At 25.1% G+C, this 19,649-nt stretch overlaps 1 protein-coding gene across 3 annotated transcripts in view; it reads left to right on the top strand.

Annotated features, from left to right (window-relative positions):
- Nucleotides 1–389: 389 nt before the first annotated feature.
- The window catches only part of LOC135926163 (uncharacterized), a 90,723-nt gene continuing 71,463 nt past the window's right edge, over nt 390–19,649 (top strand). The window contains exons 1-6 of one of the 3 annotated variants that reach the window (XM_065461899.1): nt 390–520; nt 569–635; nt 704–817; nt 934–1,147; nt 17,612–17,694; nt 17,752–17,890. In XM_065461899.1, the coding sequence (XP_065317971.1) occupies nt 442–520; nt 569–635; nt 704–817; nt 934–1,147; nt 17,612–17,694; nt 17,752–17,890 (696 nt within the window). In that variant the 5' untranslated portion in view covers nt 390–441. Of the gene's footprint in view, nt 521–568; nt 636–703; nt 818–900; nt 1,148–7,528; nt 7,611–7,654; nt 7,687–17,611; nt 17,695–17,751; nt 17,891–19,649 lie in introns of those variants that run through there. The other 2 variants (XM_065461898.1, XM_065461900.1) reach the window with 2 other exon arrangements.

Below are 19,649 nucleotides of genomic sequence, written 5' to 3'. Positions count from 1 at the left end.
TTGTCATATTTTTGATAACCTCCAGTGTGTGATGATCGCGATTCATTTGGCTCTTCCAATGTATGAAACTCAGCTACGATAACTCTATTAGGAGTCCATTACCTCTTAGTCTCTTGCCATTATATTTATGGCAATTATCTACCGTGATTACAGAATAGGCATTTATTCCTGGTCATCCCTCATCTAGTTTTATCTCATTTTGCATATGATTAAATTTAAAAAAATAAATAAGCCAGAGCTATGTAAATTAACCATGACTATAGTCATAGTCATTAATTTTTATTAAGACTAATAGTGAGAGTATTTTTTTATAAGCTACAGTTTAGCCGAAAGTGTATAACAAATCTCTCACATTTAAACAACCTGTCATGTTTACTGTCAAAGCATTGTGTCATCTCATTATATTCTTATTAATTTTGCAAAACATTTTATTCGAACAGCATGGTTGTGCAAAATGCAAATTTAACCAAATGCAACGAAACAACGATCAATACTAAGGATAAACACTTTTCCTTAAAAAGTATCGTAACTAGAAATAAATTATTATTAATTGTTTTAAATATTTAAGTTATTCCTTTGATATATAATTGGCAACAACGGCATGGAATAAGACATGGAGATTATCAAAATTACAGGTATATATATATCTTATTTACTAAGATTATAAATAGTAAATGCTTTTTAAAATATAATGTATTAAAAGACATTTCTGCTCCAGAAAGATTCAGAGAATACGGAAAACTCTTCATTATCCTGTGATCTCTAAGAACAAGGTTATCAGTCGTTATGTTGATACTAATTCTCTTAAGGATATTAGGTTATAAAAATTAGATGTTTATATGCCAGTTTAGAAGCCTTATAACTTCACCTTGTAGATATATTATTTTTTTTGTATACTAGGCATTTATGGCTTCTTTTATTAAAATGTGAAAGATGTTGGGCGTATGCTACAGAATTAAAACAGGAATCCAACACAGAGCCAAGAAAAAAATATAGGACCAAAAATCGTCTTAAAAAGTTATGCTTATATGCCCTCCAGCTAAAAGATTTAATTGCTGATAATTCTCATATTCTTTCCTCCTCAAAATCACAAACAGATAATGATGCCAAGAGAATTTGTGACACTAGATCTATTATAGAAAGCCAAGTTATATACTATAGATTAAAACTTTAAGAATCAGGGATATGGAAAAGAATATTCTAGGAATATAATTTTGAGTAAAATAATACATTCTATGTGAGTGGATTGGCCCTTAACATTTCTGGAACAGTTTGCAATCTAAAAAATATTAATAAATAGAGATACACTGATAATGTTTCTTAGCTGATAATGTTACTAAAACTGATACACTGTTGTTTACATGTAAAATGAGCAAAAAATGAGATTTTTAGCCAAACCCCTTCAGTTTAAAAAAATTTAATATTCAAAGAAAGGTTGGCGTTTTACCAATATCTGCCTTCATTCAATTAAGCATATCTTAAAAACTACATATTTGTAAATAACAAATTTAATAAAAATTATGTACAAAAATTATTCAGTTACTGCCACTCTCAGAGGGGGGGGTATATTTTATTTATGTTATTTTTTAAAAATTAAAATAGTATTTCTACAAAATTTTTGGTAGATAAAACTTTGCATTTTAAATTTATTTTGGTGATAATACTATAATTAAAGGAAGATTCTATAAATAAATAAAAAATTATCAACTTTAGGAAAATTACTTATTTCTGGAAATAAATATTAATCTAAAAATTTATATTTAAATTTTTTTGGTGATAATACTATAATTAAAGGAATATCCCATAAAAAAAATATAAGCAACTTTAGGAATATGTTATACAACTTGTTAACTCATCATTGCCTTTTCCAAAAATATTGGATTGGGCCTTTACCTGGAAAAAACAGATCCGATCTTTTTACTTTTCTTTTTTTTTGTTATTTTATGTTATGTATATTTATTTTACATTATTATAATAAATTTTTTATCTATTATGATATAATTCTTAATAAATTAAATGATTTTTTAATTACATTTGATTCAAAGGGGGGTAGTAAAAAATCAGTATAAACATCGGTTTCGGATCGGTTTTGAACCAATATTGGAAAATATCGGACCGGATCGGTGAAAAATCTGCAGATCGGCATAGCCCTAAATAATATAATTATATTATAATAAAAAATTATTTAAAATTTGTAGACAAAATTCTCCTACTCCCCCCCCCCCCCCCATATATAAACGCTGAGAATAATCGGAATTAAGAATTTTTTAAAAAAATATATAATTAATTTAAAAAAATTTGCAAAATTTAATGAATAAAATTTCGTCATTTAATACTATATTTCGGGTTAAAAACATCACTTAAACTTCAAAGGGTCTATTTTACCCCTAATAAATACATAATTTTAGATAAATATTTATTTCCAGAAAAAAATGCTAATTTTCCTAAAGTTGCTCAAATTTTATTTATTTATGGAATCTTCCTTTAATTATAGTATTATCACAAAAAAATTAAATATAAAATTTTAGATTAATATTTATTTCCAGAAAAACGTAATTTCCCTAAAGTTGCTAAATTTTTTATTATTAATGGGATCTTCTTTTAATTATAGTATTATTACCAAAAAAAGTAATTTTCCTAAAGTTGTTAATTTTTATTTATTTATGGGATCTTCCTTTGATTATAGTATTATCACCAAAAAAAATTTAAAATGCAAAGTTTCATCTACCAAAAATTTTGTAGAAAATAACTATTTTAATTTTTAAAAAAATAACATAAAAATAAATAAATCCCCCAAGCAAACTATTATTCTTTTAGATAAATTTTTTTTTTGATTTTTCCAATTCCGGCCATTTATTTAACATGTAAGAACTAAAGACAAATTTTTGAAAATAATACGACCTTCATTTTTTATAAAAAATTTACCAAACTCTTTTTTTATATTTAACAAAAAATCGGTCTGGGACGTGGCCAGCTTCATTCTTAAAATCAATAAATATGATTAGAAAAGGGTATAAATATTTTCCCGAAAGAGGGTGTCTTTGTATAAAATTATATATTAATCAGATTTTAATGATTTTTCGATATAATTAAGGATTGTTCATCTTGTAAGTGAAAATAAAAATAAATGGGGATTTCAATCAATTTTAGTCATTTTTTGTCGATAAAAGAAATTCAATTTATTACATTAAATTTATTATAAAATTATCCATATAACATATATTTAATGAATATTAATAAAATATGTTCAACCAAATTAGAGTTCTTGAATATATGAATTCTTATGTATTTTATGAATCTCGGAAAAAACCCCCAGGAAAAAAAACCCCGAAATTTTTTTTCGAATTTACTTAAGATCTAATAATATCGGTATATTTTTATTTGGATTTATAAGACAAATTAGTATTTTAGAAAAAAATATTATAAAAATATAATTTAATAATAAATTATATACATAATAATGATTTATCAATAAAATAAACAGATCTCATTGCAAATTTTGTCAAATTTAGTCTATTTAATAAGGATGGATATTGTATTTACGAAAATAAGTAATACATGGGTTATTTTACTGGGATATTTTTTTTCCCAGTACCAATTTGAATATCAGCATTTTTTCTTGTTTAAGCACTGCGATTTTGTTTTCAGTGTCCCAACTACCTATACGCCATCGTTCAAGTTTGGTCCACCTCGCATTTCATTTTTTTTAATCAATACCCAGATTGATGGGTGTTTATTCCCAACCAGATTAGAAAAACGATGATTCGAACCTTCGCATTGATTATTTATGAGTTATTAGTTGGATCCTTCATACTCCATTGATGTAATTTTTATCGAAATATTCAAGAATATCCTTACCATTGCTCGGAGTAACCGATCTAAGTAATGCCATTGCATTGCCCATATCACATAAAGGAACAAATGCCAAGCTGTCCATCATGCCACAAAAGAAGCTTAGAGCTTCATGGATTCTGTATTGGCTTTCCAGAACTATCTTTTAAATTTTTCTATGGGTACTTTGACACAAATGGTAAAAGCATCCTCTGATTATGATGTGATCTTTTAATTGAAAAAATAAATGTAAATAATTTAACATATTAATAATCATACCAATGACAGTTTTAACCGCGCTCATAGCAGACTTTTCGAAATCCATGTATATATATATATAATGGATCAGGAAATATATTCCGCTCTTGACATTTAGACATTATTAATTGAGAAAAAATTTTAAGAAAAATTGACATTAAAATTTTTTAAAAAATAACCTTTTTTTTTAAATTTTTTTCCTCGGGGTTTTTTTTCCAGGGGTTTTTTCCGGGGGTCGTTTTTTCCTGAGGGTTTTTTTTCATGGGGGTTTTTTTCCGGTTGTTTTTTTCCGGTTGTTTTTTTCCTATTACCGTATTTTATATATGGCGCCAAAATTTTTTAAGACATTACAAATATTAATTTATTATTATTATGAAATTATATACAAAATAAATATATTATCACCATAAATTAACTCAAAGCAATAAAAATATTTGATTGGATTTCTAAAGCCGATTTTTTACTTAATATCGGCATAGCCCTAGTTGTAAATAAAAATAACAATAAATGAGCGTTTCAATCAATAAAATAAAAAAAAATTATAAAGTTGATTAATCATTCAATAACACATGCCCACTATATTAATTCATTTTTAAATTAATTTCTTGATTTAAAAAAAATATTAATGAATTCTAATTATTCTTAATAACGAAGGTACAAATATTTATTAGTACGAATGTACCAATATTTTTATTGGAAATTTGCCAGTATTCGCCCAAAATATTATATATTCGTCAGAGATAGTGGTATACATAATGTATGTGTTTAGTGTTTACAGCTACCACCAAAAATTTTAATTAATGACAATTAGATCAAATTTAACCAAAGATGATATGTTGCCCTTTAAAACATACAAACATTTTATTCTTAATAATTTGTAATCTGCCTCAATCATCCTGTTATTTGGGAAAATTTCATATTTTTCCACTATCAAAACATTTAGGTGAACAAATAGAAATATTGTTTCGTTCTAAGGACATCGAATTATACAAATTTGAGCCTTTAATTTCCGGTTTATCTATTTCGCTTTACCTTTGTTTTTAAGCAAAAAAAGGAATTTGTATTATTGTTTTCGAAATTTTATTTATGCTTTTTATTTAGACACTTTTATAAATATATATAGATATCAAATCCTTGGCGACACATTCCAAAATATTCATTTTTACCAAAAATTGAAAAAATAGATGGCGCTAATGGTTGAAAAATATTATTCTTGAGGAAAATAAAAATATTGATACGTTTATATGAAATGTGATAAAATTTTTCAGTTCTGCCCCCCCCCCCCACCATCCTTAAAAAAATCACTACTTTGCTACTATAACCAATGACTTATTACCTCGATAATGTATAACAGCTGCATGAAATGAATATTTTATTAGGCATATTATCAATTATATTTTACGAGTATATTATTTAACAAAATAAACTGTTTAAAGCATCTCTCTTTCTGCATAATATTTTTAACTTGCCCGTTTGATTAATTTTAAATAATTCAACCCGTCTGCAGCTTATTATTTTATCGTCTGTGTACCAATAAAATTCGGGATTTGGAGAGTGCAAAAACATATATTCTAGGTGCAAATCAATTAAGGTAAGCGGAAAATAATTTCTCGGAAAAAAATCCTCAATAATTATTCTTAGAAAATTTTTTTATTTCGTGGATATATTTATAGGGATTCTCCTATATTATTAATTTTGTAATTTTTAATATCTTAAAAAACGGGGATTTTTTTTCTGGGGAATTCATCAATTAAAGTTTTTTACTATATCACTACCAAATGTTAAAATATCAATATGTTGCAACTCATTTAATCTACAAAGACAGCTTATTATCGCAAGAATTTAAGAAAGATTCTTTCCTAGATGCCCCCAAAAATTTACCAATCAATTTAGATATGTTATTATGCTCTTCATGCCGACAAAATTAAGCAAACATTTCTTATAATTCAAATGACAATTCTACCCTCATATAATTAATCAAGAGGCTATTGATAACATTAATATATCCCTACAATCAATAGGGGAATCTCCCATTAAAAGAAAACGTTTATGTGAAAAAAAATATAAAAAAAAGTTTTATACCATTATCTTCATCAAATGTTGAAAAATTCGATGAAATTCTAGATACCTTAAAAATTAATTTCCCACAGCTGTCGATTACAAATAAATATAGATTATTAACATTGGATAGTAAAAAAAAATTGTAAAAGAATTTAATATATCATATATGGCGTTAACATCTAAAGGTTTAATAAAAGAAAAGGGGTTATTTTCAACACCGAATCCTAAAGCCTGCAAGACAATAGATGCCGCCACCGTTGCTATAGTAAAACTTTTTATAGCAATGATGAATATAGTAGATCGATGCCTTGGAAAAGAGATTTTGTTTCTATTATAAAAAATGGTGAAAAGATTCAAGTCCAAAAAATATTAATTTTAATTAATTTACGAGAGCTATATCTTAAATTTACAATTCATTCAAATATAAAAATTGGATTCTCTAAATTTTGTGATCTTCATCCCGAGAATTATTTTTATGTTGGCAGCAGCGGTCCCCAATCAATATGTGTTTGCTCCATTTATCAAAACATTCTGATAAGTTTGCCCAAAATTACTTTAAATAAAGATTTAATTAAGATTTCATATTATATTGCCAAAAATAATTTCTAATCCAGCATTGCCAAAATGCTTTTTTAGTGATTGTGCTCAATGCTCTGGATCTTATAATTTAGAAGCCATTAAGTTAAATATTATATTTAAGTGATATCGAATATATTACCTACAAGCAATGGGTAACTACAGATCTTACGTATCTTTTAGCTATCACTTCATCAACCTCCAATTTTTTAAAAACGCTTTTCGAAAAATTAATATTTTACTATTACACAGATTCATAACAAAGCAGCAAACAATTCTCTTAAAATTGGAGAATATATTGTTCAGGCAATTATGCCTTTGTGGTTCAAGATGAAGTACAGGAGTTTCGCTGGAATAAATCTAGATAACATTCATCCTTTTGTGATTTATCACAAGTCACTTAATAATTTAAATCATCATTTAAGTTTCAAAATAATATCTGAATCTCTCGTTCATAATACAATTGCCATTCATTTAAATAGAAAAATTTTAATGCCGACCAATAAAGTTCTTCTACTTTTCAGATGGAGTAGCACAATATAAAAATCGCAAAAATTTAATCAATCTTTGGCACCATGAAGATGTTTTCCGAATAAAAGCTGATTGGCATTTCTGGGCCACATCTCATGGCAAATCAGCTTGTGACGGGGTCGGTGGTATAGTCAAACGTTTAGTGGACAGGGCTAGTTTACAAAGACCTGTTTCGGAACAAATAACTTGTCCTGTTTATTGCCTATCATAAGGAAAATATTAAAGGTATAAGATTTATAATTTATTAATATATATTATAATTCTATTTATTAAGGAATAGATTTTTCCAATATTATGAAAAACGAATATGAGAAAAAGCAGAGATTCAATAAAACGCGTACAATATCAGGAACGTAAAAATTTCATACTTTTCATCCAATTTCTAATAAATTTGAAGCAAAATTTTATTCAAACTCAACAGAATCGCAAGTATAAAATATAACATTTCACTCGAATATTAATGTGAATTTACTATATGAAAAAATAAATGGATATATAACATGAATCTATGACAATTAATGGTGGTTGGCTTATGTTTTAGAAAAAAAGTGATAAAGGGGTGTTAGTTAGTTTTTTACATTCTCAAGGACCCTCAAATTCTTATACATATCCCTCCTTGATATACAAATTGTGGATGCATAAATCACAAAGTGGTCAGTCTTTCAACTGCTACCGGATGAACATATACTTTACATTAGGATAAGATAATTAAAACTATTCAACTTATAATTATTTACATCTAACTAAATTTTATTTCAAATATATTTTAAATTATAGAATGAATATGATTATCTATATTTCTATATTATTAATAAAAATTAGTGCTGTAAACATTTTTAAAAAAATCGAACGCGTTCAACTTTCATTGACAAAAATCGAACGCGTTCACGTTCAACTTCAAAAAAAGGAACGCGTTCAATTTCATGAACGCGTTCATACGTTCAAAATTTTATGATAAATTTTTTTTTAAATTTAATTTAATATAAATAAATGCCTTATATTTTTCAACACAATATATTAGCCATGATAAAAAATAATAGTTTTATTTTGATAATATAATAAATACAATATAATAGAGCGATAAAAAAATAAATTTATAAAAAAATTTTCTTATTAATTTTTAATAATAATTGCTTTTCAAAATTTTCATCTGATAAGCATGAACGCTTGTCAGTTATTACAGCGTTAGCTATACTAAAAACTCGCTCAACAAGGGCAGATGAAGGGATTGCGGTGTTATACTTGATAAACAATTCTTTTAAAAGGGGGAATTTATTTAAAACATTTAATGTTTTATCCATTGTCTCAAAAAATTGAGCTATGTTATCATCATCCAATCTGCCCTCTTCTTCCTCGTCAAAAAAAAGGATATCTCGGAATTGATTTTAAAACAGTGAAATATTTTTGATATTTGGTCCATGGTAATTCTAATTCATTAATATTGAATTTTGATTTTCAGAATCTGGTGATGAAATATTTATATCCATGCAAATGCTAATCTATTAAATTAAAATATAAAATATTCAAATTAATAAACTTTAATCTTATCTTCTCTAGCAGTAGCACGTTATGGTACGTTAATTGCAATATGAAAGAGGAAAAAGTAAAAACAGCTGATTAAAAAATATAAGACTTTTTTTGTTAAAAAATAGGATTAAATATTAATTTTTCAAAAATAAAAATATAAGACTTTTTTGTTAAAAAATGCGGATTAATATTAATTTTTCAAATAAATAAAAATAAAAAGTGTTTTTAAAATTAAACGAACATAAAATTGAACGCGTTCATCAAAGAAAAGGAACGCGTTCACGTTCAAAGTTCGTCAAAAAAAAAGAACGCCGTTCATCACTTTTTTTCAAAAAAACGAACTTCGTTCACGAACGCGTTCATTTTGAACGCGTTCGTTTACAACACTAATTTTATATCTAAAAAATAAAATTATTCCCCTCCCTTTGGTGCCAGCTAAACGATAATTAAGAATAAAAATATTTTAAGTTATTTATTTTTTTTATCTTGGAGAAAAATTATTATTAAAATTATAAACGATTAAATTAATATTAAAAAAATAAAAATTATAAAAAAAGAACAAAATAAATAAAATATAATATTATCCCGAAACTTTTTTTTATTAACACTTTTTTCATATGATCATTTTTAACTTATTTCTTCATTGTTTATTTTATTTTCTATCAAATTTACCTTTCTTATATTAAAGTTTCGAAAATGACTTGTGAAATCTTTATTTAATGTATATTTTATTTACATAATAAAAGATCAAAAAATATTTATTTTTCTATTTGTATTGCACATAATATAACGAAAAAATATATCTATATTATATAATAATCTAGTGTAATAATTTATTAAATCTTCGATATATCGTATCGTATGTGAATAGAAAGCTGTGAAATTGAAATTAGTGAAATTAAGTAATAGGCTAGTAATCGCCTCAATTATATGAATTCTGTTATTGGGTTTGGGATGTATAGAACGATACTGATTTTTCGAAACGCCAAAAAAAATATTTTGATAGTTTTCTGTTATTATATGAGCTCGGTAAATGGGCGCATTATCCATTATTATTAGCGAATTCAACGGTAAAATGTATGATAATTCAACCAGGTATGTTTTGAATTTTATTGATGTAAATGCCCCGTCTATAATCATGTATTTTTTGAAACCATTAATTCCTATGGTGCATAAAACCGATACGTTTTTCTCCTTTGAATGAGGGAATTTGACGGATGGCCTCTTACCCAGAGGTGCCCATCCATAGTGGGAAATGACGTGGGAATTGAAGCCTGTTTCATCTAAATAGAATATATTTTGAAATGGCACGTTCATCATATTTAGGCAATATTCTTAGCGAATATTTATAACTGGGGAATTCCGTCTATCGGGTTCTTTTCCAACCCTTTTCCTGCGCCACCCCATTGATTTAAGGCATCTAGATATTCCCGAATCACTCATTTTGAGATGAGATGGTAAATTTTCCACTATATTTTTTATCGTCAATACATTATTATATTTTAGTAGCTGTATAATTTTAGATTTTAATTCTGAATCATCCTTTTTGTTCCTTCCTCTTATGGATCATGTAATCTGCCAAGGGGGCACCGTAGTATTCGGGGAATGGTACATCTTCACTGAAATTTTATTTTAATATCTTTACAATATATATTTTTGCCTATTTACTTTAAAAAATTTCAAAAAAGTTAAAAAATAATGATTATGACAATTGTCACTTTTCTATGGTACATCTTCGCTGAAATTTTATTTTAACATCTTTACAATATATATTTTTACCTATTTACTTTAAAAAATTAAAAAAAGTTCAAAAATAACGATTATGACTTAATTTAGTCGACTTAATTAGTTCTTTTAGTCGACTTAATCGACCAAATTAGTTGACTAATAGACTAATTTAGTTGTTAAAGTTTTTAGTCGAATTTTTCGACTAAAACTATTAGTTAGTCGTCTGTTAGTCGACTAAATTTAGTCGATTAACAACACTACCAATGACTATAAATTAATTTCTGGCGTTATCCATGTAAAAATCTTCATTTTTGTTTTATATGCATATATTTACTTAGTAAGGACAAAAATTTTTTTAAAAATATTGTGATTTGACCGATTGCGAACTCAAAACCTAGCGCTTGCTAAATATCCGATTGACCGAAATTGCTAGTAATATCAATTAAAAAATGTTCATTGTTTTATATCTCTATAAATACGTGTAAAACATTATCCCAAAAATATTTTTAAAATATCGTGAATTTTAATATCCTTTTCTTGTGCAGATTAAATAAGTAAAATTTTTTACTATTTTTTAACCCTTCACTACATAGGTGGAAAAAACTCCCGCGGTTACATAGGTGGGGTCTATTTTACCCCAAATTTTAAATAGCTATATCTCAGAAAATAATATAATTTAAGACCTAAAATTTTACACACTTATTGTAAAAATATTAGAGATAATAAATACAAAATTTCTAGATTTCGATTTACTTCTAAATAAAGTTATGGTATTTTTACTAAAGCTGCTCAAAAAAAAAATCTTTTTTTGGAACTTTCCTTAATCATTTGATATGGCCAAAAATAAATGAAAGGAAGCAAATTTGATTATATATTTTATTAATTCAATATTTTATAGTAATAATTAAATAAATTTTATAATAAAACATTAGATATTAAAAAAAATATATGATATTAAAGTTCATACATCTTTTTTAAAAACATTCACGACATGTTACATACATATGATCTTTGCATATAAATTTTGAACAAATAAATGAGGATTTCTTGTCCCTAACCCTTAGACAAGAGGAGCACCTTCCTTTTTGTTTGGTTGATATAGGTTTTAATTCTTCTATATTAAGCATATTCCCAATATTATCCCTTAGCAGTTTATTAACATGTGGGTTTTTGTACTAATATTATCAGGGTTGGGCAGTATCGCGGATATTTGTATCTAAGATACAAGATACATGTATCTTTTTAAAAATTTTGGAAAGTATCTTGTATCCAGTATCTAAGATACATATTATTTAAAAGTATTTGTATCTTAACCAACTTTCTATTCAAAAAGATACAGATACTTTAAAAAAATTTATATTGATTAATTTAAATAGTATTAAAATTTAAAATGATATTGTTTTAAGATTTAAATGAAAAATTTAATCAAAATTTAGATATTTTAAGATAATTTTTGATATATGACGTTGGTCGTCATATAGCAATTTGTTAACAATTAGAACCACCATATTTGAATCGTTTTATATCTGTCTATTTTAAAATTATGGAAGAAGAAAATAGAATAATATGTTTATCTTCGTCTTCAGATGATTCTTCAACCGATAATTATAACAATAAATTTAAACTAAGCATACTTAATGGCAAATTTTTTGAAGTACTTCAAGATGATCATAATAAAGAAATTCATCGTGACTTTGGTATTGACGAAAAAGTTATAGCAACTGTTACAGATAACGGCTCTAACTTTAAGAAAGCTTTCAAGGAGTTTGGATATTCTATGAAAGTTGTAGAGAATGACCAGAGTTGGGCAGTACTGCGAATACTTGTATCTAAGATACAAGATCCTTTTATATCTTGTACTCAGTATCTTATTGAAATTTTTAATAAGATACTAATATCTGTATCTAAGATCCTTTATTTTGAAAAGAATCTTGTATCTTTTTCATTTTCTTTAAAAAGATACAGATACAGATTCTTTTTAATATTCATATTTAAAACATTTACATATCACACAATCTAACTTTATTTTCTTCGTGAAATCTTGTATTATTTTCTTTATTTTTTCCTGCTATATTTTAAATATATTGATAACCAAAATTAGTTGGAAATTTTACAGATCACAAAGATAGAAAGATTAAAAATAACAACACCAAAACTAAATAAGTAAAGGTTCTATTTTATATGAAATATTTTTTAATCTGTAGAATGTTTAACATTTATAGTAGTGAAGATGAAATTATGGAGATAGGTTCTCCTGAATCAAATCCAAATCTTTAAATTCTAGATGGAAAATTTTATAAATTAATTCATGTGAAAAAGGACAAGGGTACAAGCCGAATGTCAAAATTGCACAAGTAAAAAAGTTATTAAAGGTTGAACAAACTCCTCTACAAACTTTGTTAAACATATTAAAGTATATTATACATTTTTATTTTATAATTATTAACATAATAATACCTATACTTAAGTCCCTCTTAGATAATTGTTATTAAAATTTTTTATAGAAGATGGTTGATTATCAAATTAAAATCATTTTGGATATATAATTTTTAGAGGTGTACTGATACCACTTTTTGGAGGTCGAGATCCGATATTCAATTGATATCGGCCGTACAGATCCGATATCATATCTAATTTTGTATTCTGTAAAGATATCAATGGTTTTAATTTTTAATATAATTTTTATTAGTATAACATCTATAATTTAATTATACCATAATGTCATTTAAATATATTATAATGATCAGTTATAGTTAATATTCAATTCAATTGCAATTCTAAAAGTATATAAAATATTTTTATTGTTAAATCACTTTTATATAACAAGTAATAACATTAATCTATATACATATTAATTAATAAACAATTAATTATATTATGAAATTGGAAATAAATATTTAAAATAATATTTAACATTAATATAGCGAAGATTTCTTTTTACTAATACCAATATTTCCAATTTATCAGAGGTCAGCTTACAGCGATAGTAACTGTCAATATCACCAGCTTCACTAAAAACAGATTCTGAAGAGATTATCGCACACTTTCATATACAGAATGCGCAAAAAAATAACAATATGGTAGAATGTTTATTAATTAAATATTATTATTAAAAAAATATACATAAAAATGGATTTCGATTTTATTTATAAAAATAAATGATTTTAGATATAACTATTTTTTTAAATTTTATAACATTTTATTTTTGTTAAAGAAGCCATTTTTATATTGGATCAAATTTTATAATATTGACCGATAATTGATATTTTAAAATGGGTGAAATATCGGTTTGATAAAAAATATCGGCACATCCCTAATATATTTTTTTATTTAATTATTTTAGCAAGTTCTTATTAGAGGAATTATTTAAGCTACAATTGATATATAATATTAGATAATTTTAAAAGGCTCTTAATAAAATAATTATAATAAGGTATAATTTAACTTTATTAGTTACTTTTATTTATTTATGATATAAGTAAAATTATATTACAGTATTTATCTACAAAATTTAATCAATTTAAAATGCATTAAAGAAAATTGTTATATATTTAATAATTAAATAATATAATGTTGTACATTATTTTCATATTTTTTATATATAATTAATGATTTTGCAAGAAATATATTAAAAAAATTTGAAAAGAGATTTAAATGATATTTATATATATATGATATTACAAATGCAAGATTTAATAAGTCATACTAGAAAATAAAACTAATTTAAAAAATACATAAATATCACAAACAAGTAATGATAAATACTTATTAAATATAATGAATAAAATAAAACTAGTATAATTTTTTTTAGAGATTCCATTTAGCCATATACTCCGAATATAAGCCATATTTAAAACAACACAAAAAATAACCTGCAAATTCTAATAAATCATTTGATTTTTTTTTTTCTTATTTGCACATTTTCCACTCCCATTAAATATACTACTCTCCCTTCCCTCTTTAAGCCATTAATGGACAAAAATTAATATTAAAATCCCTGGTTATTATAATTAATGCATCAACAAATATTTTATTAATTATTGCAAATTTTCATTATTATATGTGTAATACTATTTTCTTCACATATAAATAATAAAAATTGTATTTTATAAACTATTCTAATTTAATTGGTAATGATAATTAAAAAGTATCTTGTATTTAAGATACTCTAATTTAATAAAAGATACAAGTATCTTGTATCTTTTTGATATTTTGAACAAGATACTAGTATCTGTATCTAAGATTCATTTTTTTATAAAGAATCTGTATCTGTATCTAGATTCTTTTTCCGGAGGACCTGCCCAACTCTGAGAATGACTTTGACATCAATGATGATGAATGTATAGAATTCGAAATCATTGAAAGTATTATTTGATACTTCTTTAAAATTTATTATGATATTGTAAATTGTAAAAATTTTTATTCAAATAAAATTATTTATTTGTTTATTTAAGGGTCTAAAGAAGCCTCAATAACATTGCCTCAACACATTCATTGTTTGTGCCATACGATAAGTCTAATTGCCACAACAGATGTCGATAGAGCTATTAAGGATTCTCCTAACATTTCTAAAATTCATCATCCTGCAATAGCTATATGTACTAAACTATGGAATGCAAATAATAGGCCTAAAACTGCAGAACTTATCAAAGCAGTTTTAGGAAAACAATTAGTTACACCTTCACTAGATGGAATAGTTTGTATGATAGTCTTCATAGTTTATTAAAATTTCAAGGCTGACTTCCTAAATTATGTCAAAAATTAGAATTTCCTAAATTAAGAGATATTGAAATTCAATATTTAGAAGAATATTGCAATATAATGGCCCCATTGGCTATAGCGATTGACAAAATAGAGTGAAATCAACTGCTATTATGGAGAATCAGCTCCAATTTAAATGTCGTAAAAAAAAATTACAAACTTAATTCAAACCATTCTACAATTTTGCAAACCATTAGCTATTGCCATAGAAAATTATTTAAATAAAAGATTTAAAAATATATATGATTTTGATAACAATTTTAAAAGTGCATTTTTGGCAACTATTCTCATCCCTATTTTAAAAATCGTTGGATTGATGGTGAAAAAGAAAAAAATACCTTCAGGATTTGTTATTACATGAAGTTTTAATTGTTTTTAAAAATAATATTGAAATTAATACTTCAACAAAATCTTCAATTGATGAAGATGATGATTACTTTTGCCTTAAAAGTACCACATCCAATTCTAATAATTCAATAAATGATATTGAAATAGAGGTCCTAAATTATATGAAAGATGACAGGCGAAATAGTTATAAATATATAAAAGAAATATTTATTAAATATAAATTACCCTCTTCAGCCCCCGTTGAAAGATTATTTAGCTTTGCTAATATGGTTAATAGACCAAATCGTCAAAGATTGAACGATAAATCATTTGAAAAATTAATAATATTAAAAAATAATGCTGATTTATTATTATTTACTAATTATATAATGGAATATCGCATTATCTATAATAAATTTGTTATTTTCTACAATTTATTTTAAATATTTTTTTATAAATTATAGATAAGAAAATAAAGCTTTATACACTTTGATTCTGAATATTTAAAGTTTTTTTTTAAAAAAGTATCTTGTATCTTAGATACTTTTTTTTAAAAAAAGTACAAGTATCTTGTATCTTATTGAAATTTTTTTAAAGTATCTATTATCTTGTATCTTAAATACAAAATTTTATAAAGTATCTGTATCCGAATACAATTTTTTGAAAATTTGCCCAACCCTGAATATTATAAACTTTGATCTATTTATCTCCTTTAAATTATTGGACTTATAAATTATTAAAGAATTTATGCAAGATATATTCAACAAATTATAAAAAATTGCCATAGGATCGTTATTCTGGATATTGAATAATTTGAACATAGCTGATCCACAACATCAACACGAGCCTTGGTGAGATTGTAAAATGTGATAATTTCTGGTTTTTTCAAATCCCCAGTTGATGTATCAATATTGTTATCATAGTGAAGGGTAGAAAGCATCATGCTTATACTTTTTTGGTACATATGATACTAATGTCATATTATCTTAGCAGGCAAATAAACTTGAACAAATATCTTTCTTTTTAAAATTATATGATGTTGGAAACTGCTTTTTATTTTTTCTTAAAGTTCCTACTATTGTTAATGAATGGGAATTTAATAAATGTATAGCAAGTTCATAACTGGTAAACCAGTTATCTGTGGTGACTTTCCTCAATCAAAAAATAGATATAATTATATTTTTTTCAATTATATTTATTAACCTGACATACATAAATATAATTAGTAACAAAAAAAAAATTGGATTTAAAAAAAAAATTACGTCATTACTTAGGTGGGGTATATTTTACCCCAAGCTCAACAAATAGCATATATCTCAAAAACTATCAAATCAATAATCATGAAATTTGGAAGTTGTATTCCTTGTTACAAAATATTAAACTACTGAAAAAACCAGGTCGGAATATCTTCTAGGTTTTGTATTACAATTATTATAAAAGTTGTGGGGTCGTATTTACCCCACCTTTGTAGTGAAGGGTTAAACATTACAACAAATAAATTGTTATTTCCTTGTTGAATTAAAATTTTATATTAAAAAAACAAATAAGGATGTATTAAAAAATTAAATTAAAAAAAAATATATGTATAAATCAATGAAGAAAAATATTAAAAAAAGGTATATATCACCCTAGAAAAGAGTGAATACTTAAAAATTTGGACCAGCAGATTTCCAGGGAAATGGGTTGACGAAGATAAATCCTTCATTGGAATGTTTATTTTATTAATATATTATTCACGTCCTATTCATAATTAATTTTTATCCATAAATCGGTTTTAAGATAATATCCAACTATAAGGTTTGGTTATATAAATTTCCACTTTTAAAGATCTACTCTTGAATTTTTTGAAAAAGTCAGCCCCATTTCAGGGTTTTTAATAAAAAAATTGGCCTAAACTTTGTATGATAAATTCTACCCAAATTAAAATATTATGTATATTTTTTAAACAATTTGTTTAATGATAGGGATCTCTAATCAAGAATCCAAACTATTTAAATTTATTTTGAAACAGGCTTACTATTACTGGGCTATGGGCAATTGGTATTTTGAATGTGGTGAATGGGACAAATGCCAAATTCATATGATGAAATCCAAGTTTAAATTTGTACTTTTTCATTAATACCAATTTTGCCTTTTTATAATAATTAAAAGATACATATATGATGAATTGTGTTCCATGCTACAGGAATCAACCTCCAAAATTTATGGGAAAAATATAATGATTTGTTTTAAACAGAGAAAGGATGATATCGAAACTGCTATCAGATTCTCCCATTACAACTTAAGCAAAGTTACAATATAATCTTTTAAAACATTTTTTTAGCTGAATGTTAACAAACTATTATTTAGGTTGTTTATTAACTCTCCATATATTTTTTGTTGACCACTTTACAAATATCTTGATATTTAAAAATGATTTTTTAATTTAAAAGGATACTTTTCACTTTTTTAGCTAATCATCAGACCGAGTTCAAAACATAAACTGATAATTTTCAAATTACAAAAACATCGCTTATTAATTCCATATTTTATTTTCATAATCATTACTTTATTGTACTCAGTGTTTGGCACGTTACTCTACTCTATAAATGCAACGGTTAGGTTATTTCATATCAAATAAATTACTTTACAACCCGATCTCTCAGATTTTTCTAAAATTTGGTATATAAGAATAAATTGTTGTAATTGACGAATCCAAAATATTAGCTCACAACTCTACGAGAAGGTCTCAAAGTCGCTCTGCTTGGTTATTTTTCAAAAAAAATGATTTTTTAAAATTTGGATTTTGAATAAAATTAATATTTTTGAATTGCGGTTAAAAATTTGTAATTTATTTTTTTAAATGTTAGTATAAATTTTTTTTCTTCCAAATTTTAGATACTTTGTAAAGAGTACCAAGAACTGTTTATATTAAAATTTGTGGTAGAATTATAGTTAAATAGTAAAAATACTTAAAATAAAATTACCGCTCAAGAGCCCTAATAATTTTAAATAGCTTGAGACTTAATTTTTGAAAATATAAGTCAATCTACATTTTTTTATATTCCAAAATATGATATTTATTGAATAAAATTTCATTTTGGCACAAAAATAAAATTTCCGCTAGGTAGTGCATTTAAAATAGCTAATTATGATTTAAATTATAAGTTATGTCGCCATATACCACTCTCTGGAACATAAATGCTTATTTCATTTATTTCAAAAAAAAATTTTCTAAGAATTTGCTTTTTATTGTAGCATAAATACATTTATTATTACGCGATGGATCCACGTCCCAATAATGGAGAAAATTATAAATTTGTATTATCATCAGGTACATTTCTTTATCCCAGCAGTATGACATTTCTTTGCTACTGCGCATTGAAAAGAGTTTGCGATAGAATAGGGGGAATTGTTACACACTTAGTTGCTCGGGTCAGTTTACAGCCTTCCAAGAGGGGCAAGAACTTTTGAAGGATTGGTTTTCAAACAGAAAAAATTCATGCAGTTTATCTTGTTACCTTACACAAATATATTCGAAAAAATATTCAGTGCTGTTCAAACCACACCACAAAATATCCAAAATCGAATAGACGAAATATCAATCAATGATATTGGGTTTGTAACATATTTTTATGATAATAAATGGTGAATGACATATATTCTAATGATTTAGTGCTGATGAAGTAAAGTCAATATTTTTACAAATGGACCTTCTTAGTCCGTTTATATCCATCAATACCTGCCGAGAAAAGATATTCTAACTGTTGTTGACCATTTGACCACTACAGGAATAATATATTTAACTCGTGAAGTATCCGAAATGTATACAAATTAAATTTAAGGAAATCACCATAACTATTCTATACTATAAGTAATTTTACTATGAATTGATTCATTAAGAACTGCTATTTATAATTATTTGCGTTATTTAGTGGAAATTTTATTTTTGTGTCAATGCGATTTTATTCAATATTTTATTATGCTAAAATAAATGTAGATGTCTTATATTTTCAAAAAATTAAGTTTAAAGCTATTTAAAATTATTAATGCCATCTAGCGCTAATTTT

This window comes from Gordionus sp. m RMFG-2023, chromosome 3 (genome assembly GCF_954871325.1).
Source record: "Gordionus sp. m RMFG-2023 chromosome 3, tfGorSpeb1-WG-v2, whole genome shotgun sequence".
NCBI classification, from domain to species: domain Eukaryota; kingdom Metazoa; phylum Nematomorpha; class Gordioida; order Chordodea; family Parachordodidae; genus Gordionus; species Gordionus sp. m RMFG-2023.
This window is presented reverse-complemented; position numbering and strand designations above follow the sequence as displayed.